Source organism: Phyllostomus discolor, chromosome 4, assembly GCF_004126475.2.
Source record: "Phyllostomus discolor isolate MPI-MPIP mPhyDis1 chromosome 4, mPhyDis1.pri.v3, whole genome shotgun sequence".
NCBI lineage: Eukaryota > Metazoa > Chordata > Mammalia > Chiroptera > Phyllostomidae > Phyllostomus > Phyllostomus discolor.
Genome location: NC_040906.2, coordinates 182,534,688 through 182,558,097, shown reverse-complemented (window position 1 = coordinate 182,558,097; position 23,410 = coordinate 182,534,688). Strand labels below are relative to the sequence as shown.

General features: G+C 40.4%; 1 protein-coding gene and 1 pseudogene across 3 annotated transcripts in view; one reads left to right on the top strand and one right to left on the bottom strand.

Annotated features, from left to right (window-relative positions):
- LOC114494080 overlaps positions 1–13,907 on the bottom strand; it is a 44,901-nt pseudogene extending 30,994 nt beyond the window's left edge.
- Positions 1–23,410, top strand: part of ARHGAP18 (Rho GTPase activating protein 18) — a 171,645-nt gene that overhangs the window by 89,780 nt on the left and 58,455 nt on the right. For 2 of the 3 annotated variants that reach the window (XM_028509130.2, XM_028509129.2), the window contains exon 2: positions 22,299–22,492. In XM_028509130.2, coding sequence (XP_028364931.1) covers positions 22,299–22,492 — 194 coding nt within the window. Of the gene's footprint in view, positions 1–3,253; positions 3,355–22,298; positions 22,493–23,410 lie in introns of those variants that run through there. The other variant, XM_036024690.1, reaches the window with a different exon arrangement.

Sequence of the window (23,410 nt, the reverse complement as noted above, 5' to 3'; positions counted from 1 at the left end):
TGTTTAGAGGAAGGAGAGTTGGGGGGGGGGGGCGTGGCATGGAGGGGAGGGAGAAAGCAGCGTATCACAAGAATGCTGTCAGGAGTTCTGCTCACTACATCATTAAGTTTTTACAACTCCTAGAATAATCTATACCCAATTTATTTTGCCTGGGACAATTTATACCCAAATATCTGCATGGCTAAACTGCCCCCCTCCCCACTTCATTCAAGTCTCTGCTCAAGTGTCTTATCAGAGAGATCTCTTCCCATCTCTAATAATCCAATCGACCTCTGCCTCCCATCTCTTAACCCACCTATTTTATTTTCATAGCATTTCTTACCATCTGGAAGATTATAAGTATTTGTTTACTTTCTGTCTCCTTGCCACTAGAATGTAAACTTCATAAGAGCTGGGATTTTACTCCCTGCAGTATCCTCAGCATTTAGAAGGTATCTGATACATAGTAGATGCTCAATAAATTATTTTGAGTAAATAAAAGAATGTGAGAGAACCGAGGCTCGGAAAATTTTAGATAACTTGCCTAAGATCCCACAGAAGATGCACAAGTTATATATAAAATTCTAGTCTATGTGACTGTGAAAATTCCTTATGTTTCCCCTTCACTAAGGTCCCTCTGTCTGGGAAAAAGCCTATATTTGTATACAATTGGACATGTATACATGACAAGAGACATGTCACAGGATTTTTTTTTTAAGTTGGAAAAATGAAAATCTTAAGCAGCAAGTCCAACCTCTCTATTTTACAAATGAGGAAATGACTGTGATCCATTGAGGTTAGGTGACTTGATCAAAGTAATATCAATGTTTACTGATGGAGGAAGGACAAAAATCAAGATATAACAATCTCCCAGGTCAGTCCTATCTCCCTACATCCTGCTGCACTTACTTCCTTCTAGATAAGTGAGCCCTATTTTGATGCAGAATTTAGATGTTGATCATTGGTGATAGGTTTGAAATAGTGAGTCATGTTATCTTAATGCCATAATATTAATGCAGGAAAGCAGAGACTGCAAACCAGCTGCCCACAGGGACCAGCAGATTGTGTAACATCCAGATAGTACTGGTGGGAACTGTGACAAACTAGAGGTACAGTCCATCCTCGAACAATGTGGGGATTGAAGTGTCAACCACCTGCACAGTTGACAATCTACTTATAACTTAAGTTAGCCCTCTGCATATGTGGATTCCCAACTACGAATGAAAAATTACATCCCTTGTTCATAGGGCCCAGTCCCCTAGCACCTGCTGACTGCCCAGAAGAACATACTACAAGAGAAAAATGTGGTAAGCCAATCTAAAAATGTATGAAACACCCTGCTGGCCAAACAGACATTTCTGCCAACCCGATCTAGCCAGAAGCTTCCCAGCGACAGCTTGAAGTCTTACTATTAACAGTTCTGTGCCTTCCAAAGCAGTTAGTTTTAAAGGTGGGAATATGCTGGTGAAATTGTGAAGCTGTATCATTATGGTTGATTGTTTTTTAGACTAGCCAAAGGATCAGTGGTTTAGGCTCTCAAAGTTCACAGAGGGAAAATAATTATCAATAAAAGAGTATTTATTGCCGGTCCTTATTATTCTGGTGATAAAGTTGGAGAGTAATGTGTTTTCTCTGTCATAATACCATCTGTCCTAATGGAAGGTGGTTGGTTATGTTATTTACTGACTGGGAATCAGAAACCATTTTAGAGATTTGGTGCAGCAGTTAACTACTTGAATGTCACTGGGCAAATCACCCAGTTTTCTACTCTGCCATAGTCCCATTTGAGTAATTAAAGCCTGGACTTTACGAGACCTAGAAAACTAAGGATGCAGAAGATTTTATGCTGGACTTGAGCTCAGTTCTTTGTCTGTTAAAAAAAAAAGCCCAGATTAGAAAAAGACAGATTGGATTGCTTGCATATATCACTTACGTCTTTAAGCACATCGGTAATTCCAGTGGATCTGCTGCCCTTCCCCTCGTGATCCAGCTGGGAGGCTCAGACAGGTTAACAATGATTTGACTTAGTGATCTCCAGATTATTCTAGTTCTAACTCCATCATATTTTGAAGACCCTTTCTGAGGACAGGTTTCAGTGGCTTTTGTCACATAGAGACGGAGAGCATGGGGCCTGGGGCTCTCAGCCTGGGTGGTGCCCTTGCTTTCCTTGTCTGGTCAGTGTCTTTCTCTTAGCCTCAGTCTCCTCATCCTTAAACTGGGGATGATTGTGGGGACTACCTCATTGTCTCATTGTGATCACTGCTCCTGGCAAATGATCAAATGCTCCTTTAATTCTTATAATGCAACAACTGTGTGCTGTAGATAATGAAAATTTAATTAACATTTACATTTGAAATAGAGAGTGAAAATTCCCCTCTTTCCCAGCAGATTCAGGGATTTTCAATTTCTTTGTAGGAACTGAGCTGTGTTGGAAATAAAAGTGGCAGGGTTTGTGTGCCTCTGTGTTCAAATGGTACCAAGTAATTAAGGCTCAGAGGTAAAGACAGATGAATCATATGTAAGGTGGGTATGAGCTGTAGCTATCTTGGATGTTAACTGAAGAGCTAACTTTTGGACAAATGGCTAGGCAGCCCTGCCTGGGACCCCATGCACAGTGGAACAGAAGAAGGCTTGCACGCTTGGGTTTGGTATCACTCAAAGGAGACCGTCTGATGCAGCTTGTGCTGTGGCGGGAAGAGTTCATTGCAGGAGAAGATGCTTCTGTAGCTTTCACATGCTAATGTAAGGGCTTCTGCTCTGGAAGAACAAAAACATCTCTCTGGATCCATATTGGAGCATGATTGAAGGCAAGAGGATGGCAACAGATAAATTGCGCTTGCTTCAAAAGGAGAGTGCAGGTTCACATTGAGTGCTCCAAGTTGCCTAGGAGTAGGCATCGTGCCCTGATGGGCCATTCACACCGGGCCGCCCTCGCTACTGAAAGAGCAGCCTGTCCTTGTCTGCTGCGCTTTCATCTCTGCTGTGTTTGTATTCATGTGCACTGTTCCTCACATGAAAGTACAGCATGCTGTTCCCGGCTTGGCTTCTGTGACCTGCAGTAAAACCAAATCTTAAAAAATATTTTAAGGCTTTTACATGGAATGCTAATTATGCACAGCAGTATTTAATCATTTGGCATCGTGCCAGAAGTATTCAGAAGGTCTTGCAGCTCAGGAAGCAGCGGCAGTGTGTACAGGGCATGGGAGGGGCTCTTGATTGCAAGGCCTCAGCCCTCTGAGTGTGTGCATGGGAACAAGGGACAGCGGCGTCAGTGTCACCTGGGAAACAGAGGACACAGAAGACCTCTTGGTAGGCTGAAAATCAGCTCTGCACGCTGTTGGATTCTGAACAAACTTCAGGAAAGTTGTTCACTGGGTGAGCTTGGTGGGATGAGTCAGTTGGAATGGGCTGAGACTGGGAAACGGAACACTCTCCATGGTATTGCCAAGAATGCTTTGGAGGCCACATGTGAATCTTGCCTTTAACCAGTTTAATTGTAGCCTTTCAGAGCTGGACATCTCGTTAGAAGAGAACGTCTTGTTGTCTTGCCTCCTCATTATACAGCAGGGTAGACCTTCGTGCAGGGGCGAAGCCTGGTGAGGCTGGCCTAGAACCCTGGCCTTCTGATTCTCTCACAGGTTCTGCTGACTCTGCCCAGCAGGCAGTGGCCTCAAAGCTTCCATTTAATTCTTCCTGCATTAACATCAAATATGTTTTTCAACAAACAAATTTGTTGTTCAGTAGCCTTGAATATTCAGGAACATCAATATGACTTTATCTTTAAGATAAATTGAAGTTCTTTAAAATTTTGATGTACTCCAACTTCTTTTTTTAAAATATATTTTATAGATTATGCTATTATACTTGTCCCAGTTTTCCCCCCTTTGCCTCGCTGTGCCTGGTACCCCCTTTCTCACCAGTAATCCCCCCTCAGTTCATGTTCATAGGTCGTGCATATGAGTTCTTTGGCATCTCTATTTCCTATATTGTTCTTGACATCCCCCTGTCTGTTTTGTACCTACTTAATCCCTGCTCTTTTTCCCCCATTCCTTCCCTTCCCCCTCCCAGCCAATAATCCTCCAAATGATCCCTGCATCTATGAATCTGTTCCTGTTCTGCTTGTGTGATTAGTTTGTATTTTAGATTTAGTTGTTGATAGTTGTGAATTTGTTGCCATTTTAATATTCATACTTCTGATCTTCTTTTTCTTAAATAAGTCCCTTTAACATTTCATGTAATAATGGCTTGGTGATATTGGACTCCTTCAACTTTATCTTTTCTGGAAAGCACTTTATCTGCCCTTCCATTCTAAATGATAGCCTTGCTGGAAAGAGTAATCTTGGATGTATGGCCTTGCTTTTCATGACTCTGAATACTTCTTGCTAGTCCCTTCTAGCCTGCAAAATTTATTTGAGAAATCAGCTGACAGTCTCATGGGAACTCCTTTGGAGGTAATTGTCTGCTTTTCTCTTGCTGCTTTTAAGATTCTTTCTTTATCTTTAACTTTTGGCACTTTAATTATGATGTATCCTGGTGTGGTCCTCTTTGGGTCCAACTTGTTTGGGACTCTCTGTGCTTCCTGGACTTCCATGTCTATTTCCTTCACCAAATTAAGGAAGTTTTCTTTCATTATTTTTTCAAATAAATTTTGAATTTCTTGCTGTTCCTCTTCTCCTTCTGGTATCCCTATAATTTGGATATTGGTAAATTTGGAGATGTCCCAGAAGCTTCATAGACTATACTCATATTTTTGAGTTCTTTTTCTTTTTGTTGTTCTGATTGAATGCTTTTTTCTTCATTATGTTCCAAATCATTGATTTGATTCTCAGCTTCATCCTCTCCACTGTTGGTTCCCTATAGATTTTTCTTTATTTCACTTAATGTAACCTTCATTTCTGCCTGGGTCTTTTTATGCTGTTGCTGTACTGAGTGAGTTCTCTGAACACTCTTATCACCAGTGTTTTCAACTCTGCCTCTGATAGGTTGGTTATCCTCATTTCATTTTGTTCTTTCTCTGGAGTTTTATTTTGTTCTTTCATTTGGGCCATATTTCTTTATCTCCTCAATTTGGCAGCCTCTCTGTATTTGTTCCTATGTATTAGTAGAGCTGCTTTGACTCCCTGTCTTAGTAGCGTAGCCCATTGTAGAGAAGGCACCTGTAAATTGTGTGGGGTGGAGCCTTAGGTAATCATCTAAGGGTGGGGAAACTCACTTAACTGCTTTGTGGCTCTGTGTGGAAAGGAGAACTCAGAGAGGGGACAATGCTGCTGTCTGGCTTCTGAAGGTTTGCCTGAATGGAAGCTGTCTCCCAGCACTCACCCTGTTTCAGTCACTTCACTTTCTTCCAGTATGCAACTGGTGCCCTTCCAGCTGTTGCCCTGGTGCTGAATACCAGAGGAGATGGCTCTGCGTGAGTCCTAAGTCCACGTGGGCCCTTTAAGAGGAGTGTCCTGAAAATCCAGGGGTTTCTTCTGCTGTACCTACCCTCACTGTTTTTTATAGCCAGAAGTTATGGCTATTTATCTTCCCATAACTTGGTGCTGGAACCCTGGCCTATGTGGTCTGGCCTGGGGCTGGGATTACTTGTTTCTGAGGTAACCCTCCTGATTTTTATCCACCACATGTGAATGTGGAATGGCCTATTCCTCTACCTCTCCATGCCACACTGTGTCTCTGCACCCCTCTGCCTGTCTTTGTGTCTCCGCCCCTCCTACCTGTTTGGATGAATGTGGCTTCCTTAAATCCTTGATTGTTGGACTTTCATACAGCTCAGTTTCCTGAGCTGTTGTAATTTTTTCTGTAGTTGTACAAAGAGGCGGAGTGTGTTTACCTGTACCTCCATCTTGATTGGAAATCCAATGTTTTTTCTTTCTTACTGAATATATTGAGGTGACATTGGTTAATAAAATTATATAGGTTTCGGGTGTACAATTCTTTAATATATCATCTGTATATTGTATTGTGTGTTCACCACCCCAAGTCAAATCTCCTTCCATTACCATTTATTCCCCTTTACAATGTTTTACCTCCCTCTACCACCCATTCCCCCTGGTAATTGCCATACTATTGTCTGTGTCCGTTTTTATGTTTTTTTTTTCTCCTAAATCTCTTTAGCATTTTCACTCAGTCCCACAACCCACCATCCCCTCTGACAGCTGTCTGTTCTCTTTCTATGAGTCAGCTTCTTCATTAGATTCCACATATGAGTGAAATCATGTTGTTTTTGTCTTTCTCTGATTGGCTTATTTTCCTTAGCATAATGATCTGCAGGTCTATCCACACTGTCGCAAAGGGTAAGATTCCCTTTTTTTCACAGCCGAGTAGTATTCCATTGTCTCAATGTACCACAGCTTTTTTATCCACTCATCTACTGATGGACACCTGGGCTGCTTCCAAACCTTGGCTGTTGTAAATAACACTGCAATGAACACTGGGGTACATGTACTCTTTTGCATAGTGTTTCAGGTTTCTTCAGTTAAATTCCCAGAAGTGGAATTGCTGGGTCATAAGACAGTTCCATTTTTGATTTTCTGAGGTAACTCCATACTGTTTTCCACAGTTGCTACATGAACCCATATTCCCCCCAACATGCCAAAGGGTTTCGTTTTCTCTACATTCTCTCCCAACGCTTGTTGTTTGTTGATTTATTAATGATAGCCATTCTGACAGGCCATCCTGACAGGAGTAAGGTGATATCTCATTGTGGTTTTAATTTGCATTTGTCTGATGATTAGTGGCATTGAGGATCTTTTCATATGTCTGTTGGTTACAGTATGTCCTCCTTGCAGAAATGTCTATTCAGATCCTTTGCCCATTTTTTAATTGGATTATTTGATTTTTTGGTGTTGAGTTTTATAAGTTCTTTATAAATTCTGGATGTGAACCTCTTATCAGATGTCTCAACAAATATGTTCTCCTATTCAGTGGTTTTTTTTTTTTTTTTTCAATTTGGAGGATAGTCTTTATTTTAATTGGATAGCAATGACAATTTACTGTCACAGTCAAAACAACTCAGGAAGATTTCCTGCCACGGCCCAATTGTCTTAAGAGTCTGTCAATTATTTAATGAGTTGGGTGAAGTTTTTAATTACTATGAGTTATTGATTTGAAAATAAAATCATGTATGTGAAGGTACTACAATTGCATCCAGTTCAAGTTGTAGTGCCTCCTTAGACAATTCTATTGATTCTACCTGAACTATCAAACTGAATCTTAGGAACTTTACCCTGTGTCACCTATATGTTGACGTCATCTATAAATATAAAACTCAAAATGTTTCTCTATTTATTTTCACCAGACCCTAGAGAGGAGTAACAAATGGAAAGTGAGAAATTTTGGTATACGATTCACACTCCATGACCCCAACCCTACTGCCCACATAATTTCTCATAGCTGCTGCTGGTTCAAAAATCGTATCATTGCATATCATCATGAAAACCACCTGCTTAGTTAATTTTTCATATGTAAAGCCTACGGATTCTATATCACATTTATTTTAATGTGTCACATTTAATTTAAATGTGACATGCCTAAAGCAGTTGTTTTTCTACTTTTCTGTAGTCGTAGAATCCTTTTCCAGAGCATTCTTAATTGGATTTCCAAATAACAAATCGAAGCGAAGCTGCCATAGTTGAGGGGTAAGTGAGGGACCCAGAGAGGCCCTTCCCCACCCCACCTTCATTTCTCCTTCTTTGAAAAATGCGACACTTAAGTAAAGTAGCAGGTTAAGTTAAGGCTTTGTAGGTGAAAAATCAGTGTGAACAGGTCGGAGTTATATAATTTTTAGAATTCGAAGAGACTCATGATATTATCCTTCTTTTTGTACAGTGAGCGTATCTGTTGTGCTCACACAATGCACAGTAGAGCCGGCGACAGCCCAAGTTCTCCTGTCTCCCAGTGGAATTTTCTTTCCTGTACTATCTGGTGATAATAACCTAAGAAATGCTCTTTCATGGGACATTAGTATGCACTGAGAATGATGGCAGCACTGCAGGTGTGATTAAGATCCTGTTAGAGATAAGGTGAGGGGACCTGTGCTATGATTCACGGAGATCAGCCCAAAGTGAGAGCTAGGTGAATGCTTAGACGGTAGCCATCAACTGTCAGTCTTTCTTTCCTCCTGTGTGCTTACTCCATAGCTTATTGCAATTCACCGATTAGGGTTTAAAATGATGCAATGAATTATGCAAAGCTATTTTTGCTGGAGGGGCTGTCTTGCAGCCTAATGCAGTGCAGATGGAAAGATCCTCTTTTAATTATTGTTCTCGCAATACTTGGAAGTTTTTTGAGGAATAAGCACTCAGAAGTGAAAGTGAATGGCCTTCAAAGTAAATGAATTCCTTTTGCAGAGGGGAACTGAAATGTATTTACAATGCAGATGGCTGCCCTGTGTTTGAATGTTCATCCTTGTCATCTGAGATTCATACTTCGAAGCAAAATGTCTCTTGAAATGCTTGGGTTTTAGATGGTTCCACTGGAGAAATTACTTCTGCCCAGGCTGGCCCAACATGTATTGTTATTCTTCAGAAATTGTGACAAGTGTTTAAATGTCGATTTACTCTAATCATGAAAATATGTAAATTACCCCTCTTCCCTTTCTCTCTCTCTCTGATCCTTAGTTACTACTGAAGAGACTGAATTAGTTAGCATCCCCTTACTTTTATTAGCATAATATTAATGTGAATGATCAGCAAAGGCTTTTTAAAAAAAGAAAGCAGAACCATGCGGAACAATAGCAATGCTCACTTCTTCAGTGAGGAAGGAAAAATATTTATGATTAGGTTTCTAGCTTTGATGTCTGTGCCAAGGACCACCCACGTGGGCCTAAACTGGTACTTGTTTTTAAAATCAACATCGGCTTAGACGGTTCACTTGCAGAGCAAGAGCTAATCTGAGAAAGGCCCAAAGGGAAAGTTTCAAAACAACGATAATGTGCTGTTATCTATAGGTAGTTCTTCATGACTCAGATGCTATTAAGAATGTTTACTAATAGGGTATATTTCTAAGACACCGCTTTGTAAAACAGAGGAGGAAAAAGAAAAGGAAGGACAGCCACTGGACAATTCAAGGTATAGCAAAGGACTGACTTAATGTCCTTTCCAGCAAAGGGGTTGATGTAGAAATGGCACTGATTAATTCTTTATTTGCTCAGAGGAAATGGACATAAATTAGAGGAAAGTGAATCATATAACAGGAAGGCACTGTAGGCTCTGGAGAGAGCTTTATACAATTAGAATGAGGTATAGCAAGGGCCTGGAATCTCTCTTCTTAACTTCCTCTTACTGTGCTATGAACATGTGCTACACTCCCTGGCATCTGCGTTGGCCTCTGTTTAAGTGGAAGTGAGCACCGCCGCACCTGTGGTCTGCACCGCTCACATAGTCTGGAGCCCGTGCTGCCCTGCATTGTGATTCATTCCGCCAGAATGTGGACTCTCAGGGATCAGAGGTGAAGGCTTGTGCTTCTCTGGACCTTGGACATCAACACGGATAGCACCTTGCTATTAATGAGGAGTCAGTATTTACTGAATGAATGTATGAATCACCACTTAATTATATGTTTATGATTAACAAGCAAGAACCCGAGCTCCATAGCATCGCTCCTTCAAAACTCTGAAGTCCTGACTGCACTCCAGTGTCAGTGTTCTTTCTAGTGTCCGCTTCATTGCTTGGAATAGAAGTAGACTTTGTTATGGGGCTTAATTCGATTGCTAACCCATAACCATTTGATTTTTGAAAACAAAACTTACAGAGTTTTGACCAGTATCTGTAATGAGGAAGGCTAATGAATGAATGTAGGGGTTGTTTTTCAGTGAAACCTTCTATTCACTCAGCTATTGGATTGAGAAATTAACATTCTTGTATTAGATTTGTTGGCATTACTTAGCATTTCATAAATATTTCTTATAAAAGTTATGCATTTTACTTTACAGAATTAATGCTGAAATGCAAATGACTAAAGTCCTTTATGAGATGGGCTTGTTTCAATTCCCACATGGAATGGCATTTTGGAACCAAATGCCATATTACTTTTGGTTCCATGGGAATTTTGCTGTCCTGTGTAAGCAACAGGTAAACAGTCGGCTGTCCTAAGTCTGATATGAGCCTGAGACTCAGGGGTTCCTAAGGTGACCAGGATAGGAATTAAACTAGGACAGTTACAGAAACTGCCAGTTTGGGAGACTGAATCCTCCCAGAACTGCATGTGCTCCGTGTGCCCATAACTGTGTTAGAGTATGTGGCAATGCTAAGGAATAGCATTAGTTATACTTTCTTATTAAAATCCTTTTTTTCCCCTTTACCTTCTGCATGTCCTTTCCCCACCCACTGCAGATTTCCATTAATTTCTTTCTGTATAATCCTTGCTCATGCCTCATGGTCACTGCCCTCTGAGCACTGGTCCTGTCCTCTGAACAGAAAGCTCAGTGGCTTTTAACCGAAAACACTTGTTAGTTGAGCATTGTCCTGTACACCAAAAGGTTGCAGGTTCCGTTCCCAGTCAGTGCACACACCTAGGCTGCAGGTTTGATCTCTGGTGGGGATGCATACAAGAGGCAACTGAGCGATGTTTCTCTCTGACATCGATGTTTCCCTCTCTCTCTCTCCCTCCCTCCCTCCCTTCCTCTCATTCTGTAAAATAAATAAGCATGTCCTCTAGTGAGGATTTTTTATAAAACCCACTTGTTTTTGTGAGATTTAAAATTTTTTTGTTTGTTCCTTCAAATGTGAAGCTTAAAGTCCTCATCTCCAAGTACTATTTTACAATTGGAAATAGCATTTGTTTTTTCTATTTCATGTATCTTTTAGGCTACTTGCATTCCCATCTGTGTTGTGCTGGGTCAGCTCAGATTCTAAAACATACTCAGAAAGAAGCAGCCTTAGATAATCACATTTAAAAAGGCAAAATTGTTCTGTAATATTCACATATTCTACTTTGTAACTGGCTTGCTGAAGACATTTAGAGAAAGACATTATGGATGAATTGTTCCCAAGCTTGACTCAATTATTTGATTAGCTGGAAATTATTTCTCCACCCCTTCCATCTTCTCAGTAGAGCTGACTTTTAGCACCTGGCTTATAAAATGCTTCCTGGCCTTCAGTACTTATCAGTGGAGCATTGTGGTATTTGAAGGTCGTTTGGAGCTATCAGGAAAATTACTCTTTGCTGTTCCTGTGAAGCAGCTGTTGTTGCTGTTTCCAGCTCTTCTAGTCTGACAACTCACCAGCATTACTTTGAATAATGTTTAAATGTCCTCTCCCTTTTTCATCATGTAATGTAAACACAGATATCTTTCCATTTTTAAATAATGATTTTGTCCCAGTGTTTCTCTATGGTCTTGCTTTGCCTGGCTGGTGGAAGTTTGGTTTTATGCCTCTGTGGCCCACTGAGATGTGAGATTATTTCTCTACTTTATTGCAATAAGTAATCACAACAACTAAGAAGAACTTAATAATAATGTCCCCATCTCTTCCATAACATGTCCACTTACTTAGCTTTAGTGATTATTCAAAGGTTTTTTTTTTTTTTTAATCCAGTTTTGCCTTTTGTCCAATGTTGGTGTTAATATGGATATAAAAGTCTTGGGGAAGGGCAAAAGATTTGCCCATAGGAAATAGGTAAAACCAGTTGTATATCCAATACTATTCTAAGTTAAGGTAAAATATCAGTTTATATTTTTGTATGATATTGACCAATATATTGTTAGAGCCCATATGATGGTAGGCACTAAGAAGCAATAGCAACCTACTTCACAAACGGGAGAGGGTATCAGAAAATGGTAATTTGTCAATGTGTGTTCAGCCCAAATGAAATTCCTGGCCAACAGTTTAACATCTACCCTGGATTCCAGATCTTGATGTATATTGTTACGTTAGGAAGTGAAAGAGTTGCACACTGGTGAAAATGTATTTGTATTAATATTGTCTAAGGCGTATAGGTTGGTAAACTGTAATAATGATGTTCCAAGCTCATAGAAGGAATGATAGAGGACTTTTGAATGATAAATTCAAGAATATCAGAGAAGATGAGAAGACTTTCGTTCTTTGTTAGTGAATCCTTTTCTGCATTTCACCACAGCAGATGTGTTGAGAACTTTACTGATTCTTCAGAAAGAACAGAGGAGCACAGATTTGCAACTGAAAAGGCAAAAAATTTGATTAGTCAGGAGCACTAAAAATAAATGGGTAAAATGTTGGTGAAAATTTGGGGTGCTGATAACTACCTTTAGAGCCCCATGACTGCTGTGAAACAAGAACCAGGTACAGACAACTGTTGGGAGGAAGCCGGCCCCCAACCCTGGGAAGAACAACCCTAATGATGGACCAATAAGTGACTGTGCTTCAGGCAAGCCCAGGAGGACTGTGAGAAACAGCAGGGAAAGAGAGGGATCCTAGGATGGGTTGTAGAGGTACCCCTCAAATTGTTGGTCTCCATATGTGGAAATGAGTGAGCAGGGGGTGAGGTGGGGGTGAGGGGGGAGCAGGGTTGGTCAGAGAGGAAGTGAAAGTTTACTGAGGAAGGAATGGTGCACCACAGCAGGGCCTGAATCGTGTTAGAGACCATCTGAAGGAGAGGTCATGACCCAGAGGCCCCTGCTGGAGAGTTGTCTGGGCCACTAGTTGAGTGAGGAAGTGGAAAATTTTCCCCATACTTGGTGTTAGTGTCGTGTATAATCTATCTCCTGACAAAGGCTCGAATAGCTTGGCTGAACTGACATCTCAGATAAGGTGCTCAAATGGTAGTTGGTATCCAGCAAATAGTTTAAAATTTGTTTTAGAGATTAAGTTGACAGGTTGGAACCAGGGAATGTATCTTAACAAACTGTATGCCAGTGCTTGTTTATGACTTGATATTAGATACAGTCTGATATGAAACCAGCCCCCTCTTTGGTATGTTTTCACTCCCTCATACGGAAGTCTGCTTTCAAACTAAACACCCAAGAGTTACAGAGGCAGAGAACAATTATTTACTAATGACCTTTTAGGGCTTCCCGATGACTAATTTCTTTACTGTCTACTTTTCATGGCCCTGTCTTATTAATTTATAATTTTGTGCAATTAAATTTAAAAAACCTTAGAAATTAAGAAGAGGTGGTTGTTCCGGAGGTAGCAATAATTAATTGGACAATGGCAAGCTGTTTGCTGAACCCAGGAATACCTGATGAACAACACTTGCCCCAAGGAACACACAGTTTAGGTGTAGAGAGACAAGTGTGAGCATCTCAGCACAGGATGTGGTGAGGGCTGTGGAGAGACTGAAGAAGGGAGGAAATGCCTTTCTTTATTCCATCCCCCATGGAGAAAGGTACCAAGTTGTGAAATTAAGTAATGACAGCTGGAAGACAGGTCTAGCTGGAGAGCCCAAGCTCAGAATGCAAAGTAACTGCTTATATCTAATCTCTAGGTAGCTCTCTCACTAAGCAGAGCAAGAAATGGAAAGAGTTTTGGAAATGAACTTGCAGGTACAGGTGTCAGGTAGATGCAAGTTGTGGTGATAAATTTTTTTTAAGATTTTATTTTATTTATTTATCTTCAGAGAGGGAAGGGAGGGAGGGAGAGAGAGAGAGAGAGAGAGAGAGAGAGAGAGGGAGAGAGAGGGAGAGAGAGGGAGAGAGAAAGAGAGAAACATCAATGTGTGGTTGCTGGGGGTTCTGGCCTGCAACCCAGGAATGTACCCTGGCTGGGAATCGAACCTGGGACACTTTGGTTCCCAGCCCGCACTCAATCCACTGAGCTACGCCAGGCAGGAAATTTTTTTTTTTTTAATGGTAGCAGCATGGTTCATTAAACTGTGCCTTAGTGCAGGCTCTGGGGCTTGCCTGTGGTGCTCTTGATGTATACAGCCCGGACATTCTGCCGGTTCTCCTTGAGCAATGACACAAGGAAATTGATGGCTAAGTGGATGTTGTATACCAGCTCATCGTCTGTCATCTTCATGCAGCCCACAGCTACTGCCAGACACAGCTCCCTCTTCTGGAACTTGATCAAGGGGTTTCATTCCATTGACTTTGGCCACATGGTCTTGTTGCAGGTCAGCAAAGTCCGGAACCTGCCAGCTTTATTTGGGACTGGGCCCAGGCTTTGTGGGATCTGTTTGGTCAGAGACTCCGAAGTCAAAAAGTCATCCTACTTTTTGACCAGTGTCTTGATCAGTTTCTTCTTTTTTTAATCCTCACCCAAGGATATGTTTTCTTTGCTATAAAAGAGAGAGGAAGAGAAACATTGATGTGAGAAAGAAACATTGATTGATTGCCTCCAGTACCCACCCTGACCAAACTTAGAGCTAGGTATGTGCCCTGACTGGGAATTGAACCAGCAATGTTTTGGAGCACAGGGCGATGCTCCAACCAACTGAACCACCCAGCCAAGGCCCAGTTTCTTATTCTTGAGTTTCTTCAGCACCTCAGTGCCCATATGGAAGATACCCATGGCCTTGGCCTTGTCACAGTGCTGCTGGTCCCTTCGAACACAGACAGAGAACTTGGGGGCAGGGGGTGGATGTAAACCTGATGGTGCCCAAGAAGTGTTTGTCCTTCTTAGTTTCACAGATCTTCAAGCTGATCTGCGCCTCCACTGTCTCCAAAAACTAGAGCTCATGCTAGTTTCTGTGCAAGGCCGCCTCCTAGAGTGTGTCCCAGGAAACTTTGTTACTCGTGGTTTGTCCAACAGCAAAAGCCGGAAAGGAGTGGTGATAGATAACTGAAATGCATAAGCACACTCAGTCTGTTGTGCTGAACCAGTGCTCCAAGATCTTGATATCGTATGTCAAAGCCCCACTGCGTATCCTTCATCCTCTTCTTAGAAGAAGATTTTAATGTTAAGATCCCCTGGCTCTCACTTAGCTACTTGTTTTCCCCCCAGCTGAGGAGGAAGAACTACCTCCTGAGAGAGATTTGGGGAACAAAGAGGATCTCAATTTTACCCAGAACTAGAGCTCTGAAGTAGGAAAGACCTATGTCTGGTGGCCAGAGATAGCCCGTAAGTTCCCCTTTCTGTGCCCTGCACCCACACTTAAATGGGAAGAGAGTGTTTCCAACCTGACTTGACCACCTCTGGGCCTTCCCACAGGTCTTTCCGTCTGGTGCTTTTCCTTCTTTTTTTGTTACTGGACTCAGGTGGTGCTCCCTGCCTATATCCCTACTCTTTTGCTGATGTTCTCATACAAATTGGTTTTGCCATGGTTTCCTGTAAAAGGAATAATGCTGGGTTCTCAAAGCTCTCTCTCCCCAGGGTCCCTAATGGTCTCTCAGTGTCACTGAGGCAATGTTGTGTTTCTAAGAGGATAGTTCATTTGCTCGCTGATTTGCTGTGTGGCAAAGTTGAGTGGCCACTTTGAAAGACCAAGTGCTATACAGATGTAAAGTGACTTTTATTTTTAAAGGAAAAGAAAGGTGAACAAACCAATTGGGATATTTTATTGTTCCCTCCAAATGAAAGAGATAGTGTACGCAAAAAGTAACAGTAAGTTTCCTTGAAGTATGAAAATCAACATTGTATTTTTTAAACTGTAGCACTTGGGTGGCATAGAAGAGATGAGGAATCCTTTCCCTGGTTTGCGAAGGCGGTGGGTCGCCAGGGTCTGAGGAGGGGCCAGTGTGGTTGCTTTCTAATCACCTTCTCACTGCCTGCAGGCACAGTCAGTGTTCTTTCTTCCTGGTTGTCAGAACCACTTCTCATAATTACCGCTTTCAGCTAAACAATAGTAAGCATTCACTTCCAATGGGGAGAAAAATGACTTGGGTCATTCATAGGCTGCAGCTCTTCATAGTCATTCAAATTCAGTGTGTTCTGATGGACGGGGCCATTACAGAGTATTAATAGCTGCGCCATCTCCTGACGGCCATGATTACTCTTTTAATGTCACTGCCAAAGTGAAAGAGAAAAAGCTCCGTGTCAGAAATGCACACTGTTTTTTTCCAATATAGAGGTAATGTAGATGGAGAAGCAGAATGAGTTTTTAAGACATCTAAAAAATTTTAGACATCTTCAAACCAGTTTTTTAAAAAATGGTACATTTGAAGTTATGCTCCAGTGCGAAGGCCATATTTTAGAAAATGCATCAGAAAAGGTTTCTGTGCATTGTAAAGAGGCATGGTGTGATGTTCAATGTATTTTTCTCTAGATAAGTGCAGTGGTCATTTAAAAACACTAATTATAGACTGTCAACAGGATCGCCTTTTTTTTTTTATGTGAAACACAGACCAGAGAGATTGGAGCATTTGATACAAAAAAGTGAATTTCGCTCTTTCTTGTCTGTTTGGTATAATAAGATGACCACTGAAGAGGAAATGAGAACAGTAATCTTGGATCTGCCATCACTTTGCTGGATGACTTTGGGGAAAATATAACCCTGGGGCCTCATTATCTTACCAAGAAAATGATGGGATGGGTTTAAATCTCTAGGGTCCAATATCATTTTAAAGTGTACACATCAACAGATAAGACTTTATCTAAAATATACTTGGTGATTATGGCTGATGATAAGTCTAATCTGAGTAAGAACTTCTTTTCAATATTAAAAACAAAACAACATAAAATAAAAATAAACCTTTATTTTTGATCTTTATCTCCTAACCCAATCACTTCTTTTCCTGCTTTGGAAATACATGCAGAATAAAGAGCATGAAAGAAAGTGTATCTCTTTAGGAAAAGATCTTGTAAGAAAACAAACCAACCAACAAACAAAGAAAAGTCCTAGCATCAAGAGACTTCGAGGAAGCAGACTTTGGGCCTCAGAAATACCCTGGAAGGGACAGAACCAGGAGACTGGATATGAAGTGCAGTAACAAGACTCCTGATAGGGTAGGTACATTCAAAAAGTAGAGATTGGACCAGGCAGTTCAAAGAAGTTCTCTAGTTCCAAATAAGTCTGCCCTGAGACAGTTGTAGGAAGAGATATGGGCGACTGAGCAGCATTAAGGAAAACACACACTTCCAGATGCACTGGCCAAAAGGGGAAGCTTAGAGAGGGCTTCTTCCTCTTAATACTGGACAGATAAAAGCAAATGATGAAAGACGTTAGCATGGCAGGGGCTTTAAGTGACGTTTTTATTCCTTTTCACTGTAGTATAAATTAACTATGGATATATAATTGGAGTAAGTCCCAGCTTTGATGAAAGGCTGTAAAACTAAACTAAAATAAACAAAGAAGTAGGTCAAGAGTCAGTAGGAAAACATGTCTGTTCCTTTCAGTAAGGCTTTCTGGACTGTTGCCCACAGAATTAAAAAGTGCTTTTTGAGATCCATTAGGTGTTGTTTTTGAGAAATCCTAGAGCAGCGGCTTTCAAAACGTGGTCCAGGAACAACTGGGGGTCTCAAGACCCTTTCAGAGGTCTAGCGATCAAAACTATTTTCATAATAACACCAAGGCATTATTGGCCTTTTTCACTCTCGTTCTCTCATGAGAATACAGTGGAGTTTTCCAGAGGCTACATGACATGCAGTATGGCAAGAGATTGAATGCAGAAGCAGATGTGAGAATCCAGATGTCTTCTATTAAACCGGGCATTAAAGACAGTTTCAGAAATGTGAAACAATCCTACTCATCTCACTATATTTTTTTGGAATGTAAAACATAGATTTTTCTCAAAAAATGTTATTTATATTAAGAGGTTTATTGTTATTAAACTAGTAGTTAATTTTTTTCCATTTTAATATCTAATGGTATACATATCAATAAATAGAGACTCGATAAACAAAAAGCTCTTGGGGGGTACTTTAAATTTTTGAAGTGTGTGAAGCAGTCCCGAGACCGAAAGGTTTAAGAACGGCTGCCCTAGAGGATAAATACATGTCTGAAGCTTTGAGGAGGGCAAAGGTGACCTTATGAAACCGTGGGAGGGGGAGTTCCGTGTAGTCTGGAGTTATACAGAAGCTAGCACTGACACTGACTTGAGTGCCCTCTCCATGCTTATCTATGAGGCACTTCGGGAGAAATTCTCACTTGATAACTGAACAAACAAAACAATCAAGTCTTTTGGTACTCTGGCCATCTTATAGATGGAAAAAGTTAGGATCAGAGAAGTTAGGAAATTTTCTGAAGTCATGGAGGTTATCATAAACAGAGCTGGAACCATTTGGTACCGTGGCCCCGCGTCTGCACGTCATTTCGCCGATTGCATTGGTACTAGGATGACTGTTCAGTCAGCTTGTTTTCTTCTAGTGGGGCTCAGTGCAATCTGTCGCAGCCTCCACCTCTTTGTGAGGCAGACCAGTTTACTATTCTCTATGACAAAATAAATAACAGGCACTACTAAGACCATGAATAATACCAGTTCATTTGAAATTTACTGATCAGGTGAAAAATAGCACAGAAAATATCCTGGGGAAAATATAGGGAAACAAAAGACTCGCTTTAAAAAAAAAAATAAACACAGCATAATGGGCTTATGCTAGCAAGATGAAAAAGAAAGAACATTTCTTGAATGAGGGTCTGTAAAGTTAGGTTTTGCTGGTGATGCACTTGCCCATGAAAAAAGGGCAAAGTAATAACACTGTGATGTGTGGGAATGCAGGTTGCATAGGATCGTGACTCCTGCAGTTAGCTAGGAAGCGACTTCTTTTCGAGGCTCTTGCCGAGTTTTGTCGTTGTAGTTGTAAAAGATGAGAAATGAGAGTGTTTGAAGTGTGGCAGTGGATTAGCACCTCGGACTCTGGAGGAGGGAGGAAGAAAGAATGCAGACTGGTCGCTTGCCAGTAAGTCAGTGTGGGGAACTGGTAGTTGCCTATGGAACAGACTGTGTTTCTTCGATTTCAGCACCACGTGTTGGCTTAGATCTTCTGGAAATATAAAATGTATCTGCTCTGCACTTCGTTATGTGTAGCAGATGTTGCTTTATGTTCTTGGACCCAATTTGCAGAATGAACATGGTATCATATAACATACTTCTAAACACAGAAAAGAGGAAACTGGTTAACTGGCCTCTTACCAGGATGACTTTAAGAAGGGCCAGACTTTTAGCCATTGCCTGTCTGGGGTTCAGAAGTGGAATGTATTCAGAGAAGAAAAGAAGTGACATGACATGTTTATTGATATAAATTGTAATTAAAGAATGTTCAGCCCTGGCTGGTGTGGCTCAGTGGACTGAGCACTGGCCTGTGAACCAAAGGGTCCCTGGTTCAATTCCCAGTCAGGGCACATGCCTGGGTTGTGGGCCAGGTCCCTGGTGAGGGGCATATGTGAGAAGTAACCACGCATTGATGTTTCTTTCTTTTTTTTTAATTTATTTATTTTTAGAGAGGGAAGGGAGGGAGATAGAGAGAGAGAGAGAGAGAGAGAAACATCAATGTGCGGTTGCTGGGGGTTATGGCCTGCAACCCAGGAATGTACCCCGGCTGGGAATTGAACCTGGGACACTTTGGTTCCCAGCCCATGCTCAATCCACTGAGCTACGCCAGCCAGGTGATGTTTCTCTCTGTCTCTTTCTCCCTCCCTTCCCCTCTCTAAAAAAATAAATAAAATCTTTTTTTTTTTTTTTTAAAGAATGTTCGGTTACACGGCGTGCTGACCAAGAAGGGAGTCTTATCACTGAATGGTTGCCCCTCTCCAGTCCATTTCCTCTAATATTAAAAAAACAGAATGTTTTCTTGTAATGTTTACCAGTGATCAAAAAAAAATCCATCTGTCCGTGACTCAGTATCTGTTTCAGGTTGTCAAAACAAACCTATTCAGCTTTTGAATCTTATTAAAGTCCAAATATTCACGGACAACAGTGTGGTGAATGTGGGAAGGGGGGAGGAGGAGGTGGGGGTAGGTAGAGGAGGGGGTGGGAGGATAAATGGTGATGGAAGGAGTCTTGGAGTGGCCAACAAAAATTAACTAATAAATAAATAAAAGTAAAGGCCAAATATTGAGTGGATTCATCAGCACAAGTGATTATTGAATCTTTGCTTTGTGTATGTTCTGAAAGCAGGGCTTGATATAAAAGGTATTTTTACGTAACAATACTGTTGTTCAATGCCCTTGCATTTTTTTGCACGTGTTGTCTTAATGGAAATTTACTGGGAAGTTCTTGCCAGAATAAACAGACTCTTTCAGGAATGAATGACTTCATGTACTTCAGGTTCAACTGCACCTCTTTCCTGTGAGCAGATAAACCAAACTCTGTGGCACTAGTCATAATAATTTACGCATCCCACAGTACTTGTTGTGGCCTCCCGTGGGCTGAGGGTTGTAGAAGACAGGGAGAAGGTAAACAATCTTACATTACAATGAGACAAAACAAAAACAAGGGTGAGGCCTCTGTATAATGGACATGAGGTAAATCCATCTGAATCTGGGGACATTCTGTAAATTACCTTTAGCCACCCTGGCAGAGCAGATTTAAGGAATATGGCTCACAGGGAAGTCAAGCTGCTGATCACAGAAATTGAAAAAACAAAAACCAAAAAATAATAATACACTTTGTTTTGAAGAGAGAGAGAGCTTTCTCATTCACTTTTTTAAAAAATATATTTTTACAGTTGTCCCAACTTTTCCCCCTTTGCCCCCTCCACCTGGTACCCCTGATTCCCTCTGGCAATACCCCCCTTAGTTCCTGTCCATGGGCACGCATATCCTATCCTGTTTTTAACATCCTCCCGCCTATTCTGTATCCTTCACAATTTAATTTAAGAAGCAGGAGTGTAAACTCTCAAATGGGGACAGTGACTTCATGGAAGCGAGAGAAGGGGACCAGGCTGGGATACAGGGATGTAAACAGGACAGTTGGGGCAGGGAGGGAGGAAGTGCCCCTTGAATTAGGGGATGGGGGAGGCAAACAATGCACAATGGAGACCGGAGGAAAGAGATCACACAAACAGGCCTGGACTTCTTCCTGTTGGCCCTTGTCCTGACACTCATCCATCACCACTCCACCGATGCTTCTGAGGAGAGATCCTAGCCGTTGTTCACTCATTAATGCAACCAGCACTAATAAAGTACATAATCAAGGCAGAGAGAACCATCCTTAAAGGAATAAAACTAGCCTATTAGCATATTACAGTTTAGCAGTCAGATTGCAATTATTTGTGGCAATAGGGAATTAAGTTCTTTGACTTTTTCTAAGAGACCGTTGAAAGTTAACTGCTGTGTAGTGTTGACTAGAGTGTAGTGGCCCTTCCCCTTAGGTGACATTAAATCTGACTATTGTAAGTAATCATAGGAAAGGCCAGTTTAAATGTGGAAATCTTTACATGCTATTAAAGAATTTTGTTTTATTGTATTTCTTTTTATTTCTCTATGTGCAGTAAGTAAAACCAGTCTAGCAAAGTATTACTTCCTGATATCTTTTTGGGAGATAAAAGAACAGCATGAAATTAGGATAACAAAACAATAGTTCACCAATTATTGTCCCCACTCAAATTATATTTTTAAAAAATTCTTAAATATAAAGGGGAAGCACCGTAACTCATAATTTTCATCTTTTAAGTAATTAGGCTTTATCCCCCTATCTCAGTGTAAGTGATATGAAACAAGAATTTAATATTTCTAATGTGTGTGTGTTCTTATTATAAAGCCCTTTAATTCAATTTTAGTAGAAGGCAAGATGTGACTTATACAGAAAAAATATAGTTAACTTGAAGCCATAAAAATGCCTTCATTTATTCAGTTTATCCTTTTCTTCATAGGTGATATTTGAGATAAATGTTTAAGAGGTAATCCTAGATATTTATTCAGAGTCACCAATGAATGCATTTTTCCAATAAGTGAAGTTTTATCACTTTTAAAAATACATGTTAATGCATAATTTATAAGTAAAGATTAGACGTTGCTTTCTATAGTAAAATGTAACAGTGAATTTAAAATATCATTCTTCTATTTATGTTTTGGTTTCAAGAATAAAATTTAAATTCAAAAACTCCTTAACTTATTGATTACAAGTGTTTGCTATATAAAGGTTGGCTGAGTTTGGTTTACAGATATAAATGATAAATATAAAATATTGTATAAAACTTCAGTCCTAATTTAACTAGTAGCCTCTAATCAACATTTGGCCTGTTGTTTTATAGGAACAAAATTTTAGGCTTAAAGAAGTCAAATAATTTAAATGAAATGGAAATGGAAAAATTATTTCTCACACTGCTATTGGTGCTTCAGTGTACTTCTTTTTCTTGGGTTGGGGGTGGTAAAGAATGAAACTGTTTCTTCTACAAGAATATTATAACTAGTAGCATCTCAAGGTAAATAGTTTCAAATATGTATCTCCAGTTTTGTTAGGGAGAATTTAAGGAGTTCCCAGATTTTTTCAGCCCAGTGCTGGATACTTTGAAATTGTGCTACTTCCTTATGTAATAAAATGAATCATGTTTTTTTTTTTTTTTTTTTTTTTTATAAATTTATAGTCGTAGATGTGGCCAGTACACTATGAACCAAGAAATCACCAAAGCAAAGGAGAAGCCTCCATTTGATCGCTCAAGTTCCCAGGATTCCGTGGATGAACTACATATGGAGGACTATTGGACTGAAGTAGAAAATATCAAGAAATCTAGTGAGAACAGACAAGATCAAGAGGTTGTGGTTGTCAAAGAACCTGATGGTAATCACTAGCTAAATGTTTTTTTCTTTTCCTTTATCTTTTTGGTTTGTATATGTATTTATGGGAGATGAATACATGGAAAGGAAGAGGAGAACAACAATAAAAAATTAAAGATAGAGCAACCCCCCCAAAACATAATGCAGCTTACCTTTCAACTTGAAAATTACTGTTTGTGGCAGATTTATGAATGCGGCTGCCAAGTACAAGTGGCACAAGTAAATTCCTTTAGGCTTATGTGGCTACAGGCTTGTGGGCTAAGTTCACTGTATCATAGAATTTTAACATTAGACTTGATATTTTGAAATCATCTAACCTCCCTTTGAATTCCTGCTATGGTAGCCTAGCCAAATAAGGTCGCAGCTTTGCAGTGATACTGTTTCTCTGCTGGCCAGTCAGCTCCAGTTGTTTTGATGTTCTGTATGTTTTATTGATTACAATCTGCTATATCCCCTTTGACTCACATGCTGTAGTTTTGCTTTTTGGAAGAGCAGAACGCATCTGTTCTATTTTTACCTGATAGCATTTCATATGTTCGAAGGCAGTTATTCTGTTGCTCAGCAAGTCCTTTCTAGAAGAGAAAAATATTCACATGAACCATTCCTTGTAGGCGATTTTCCGAACTATCCCAGTCCTGGTTCATCATATCTTTCAAAGTATAGTACCCCGGATTGGATGCAATGCTAAGGTTTAGCCAGCTTACCTAAGCATATAGATCTGAACAGTGGAAAGATGGAATTTAGCCTCTATATTTGTTTCTTCCTTGTGTTGGGTCCATATTTTTTCTCAAGTCTCTTTCAAACTGTATTTCCCACAGTCTCCACTACTACACCTGATATCCTGGAAGAAAAATGTAAAACTTTTCTCCCTCCCTACTTAAGTGTCATACTGTTTCTTTTAATCCCTTAAAGTCAAGCAGTC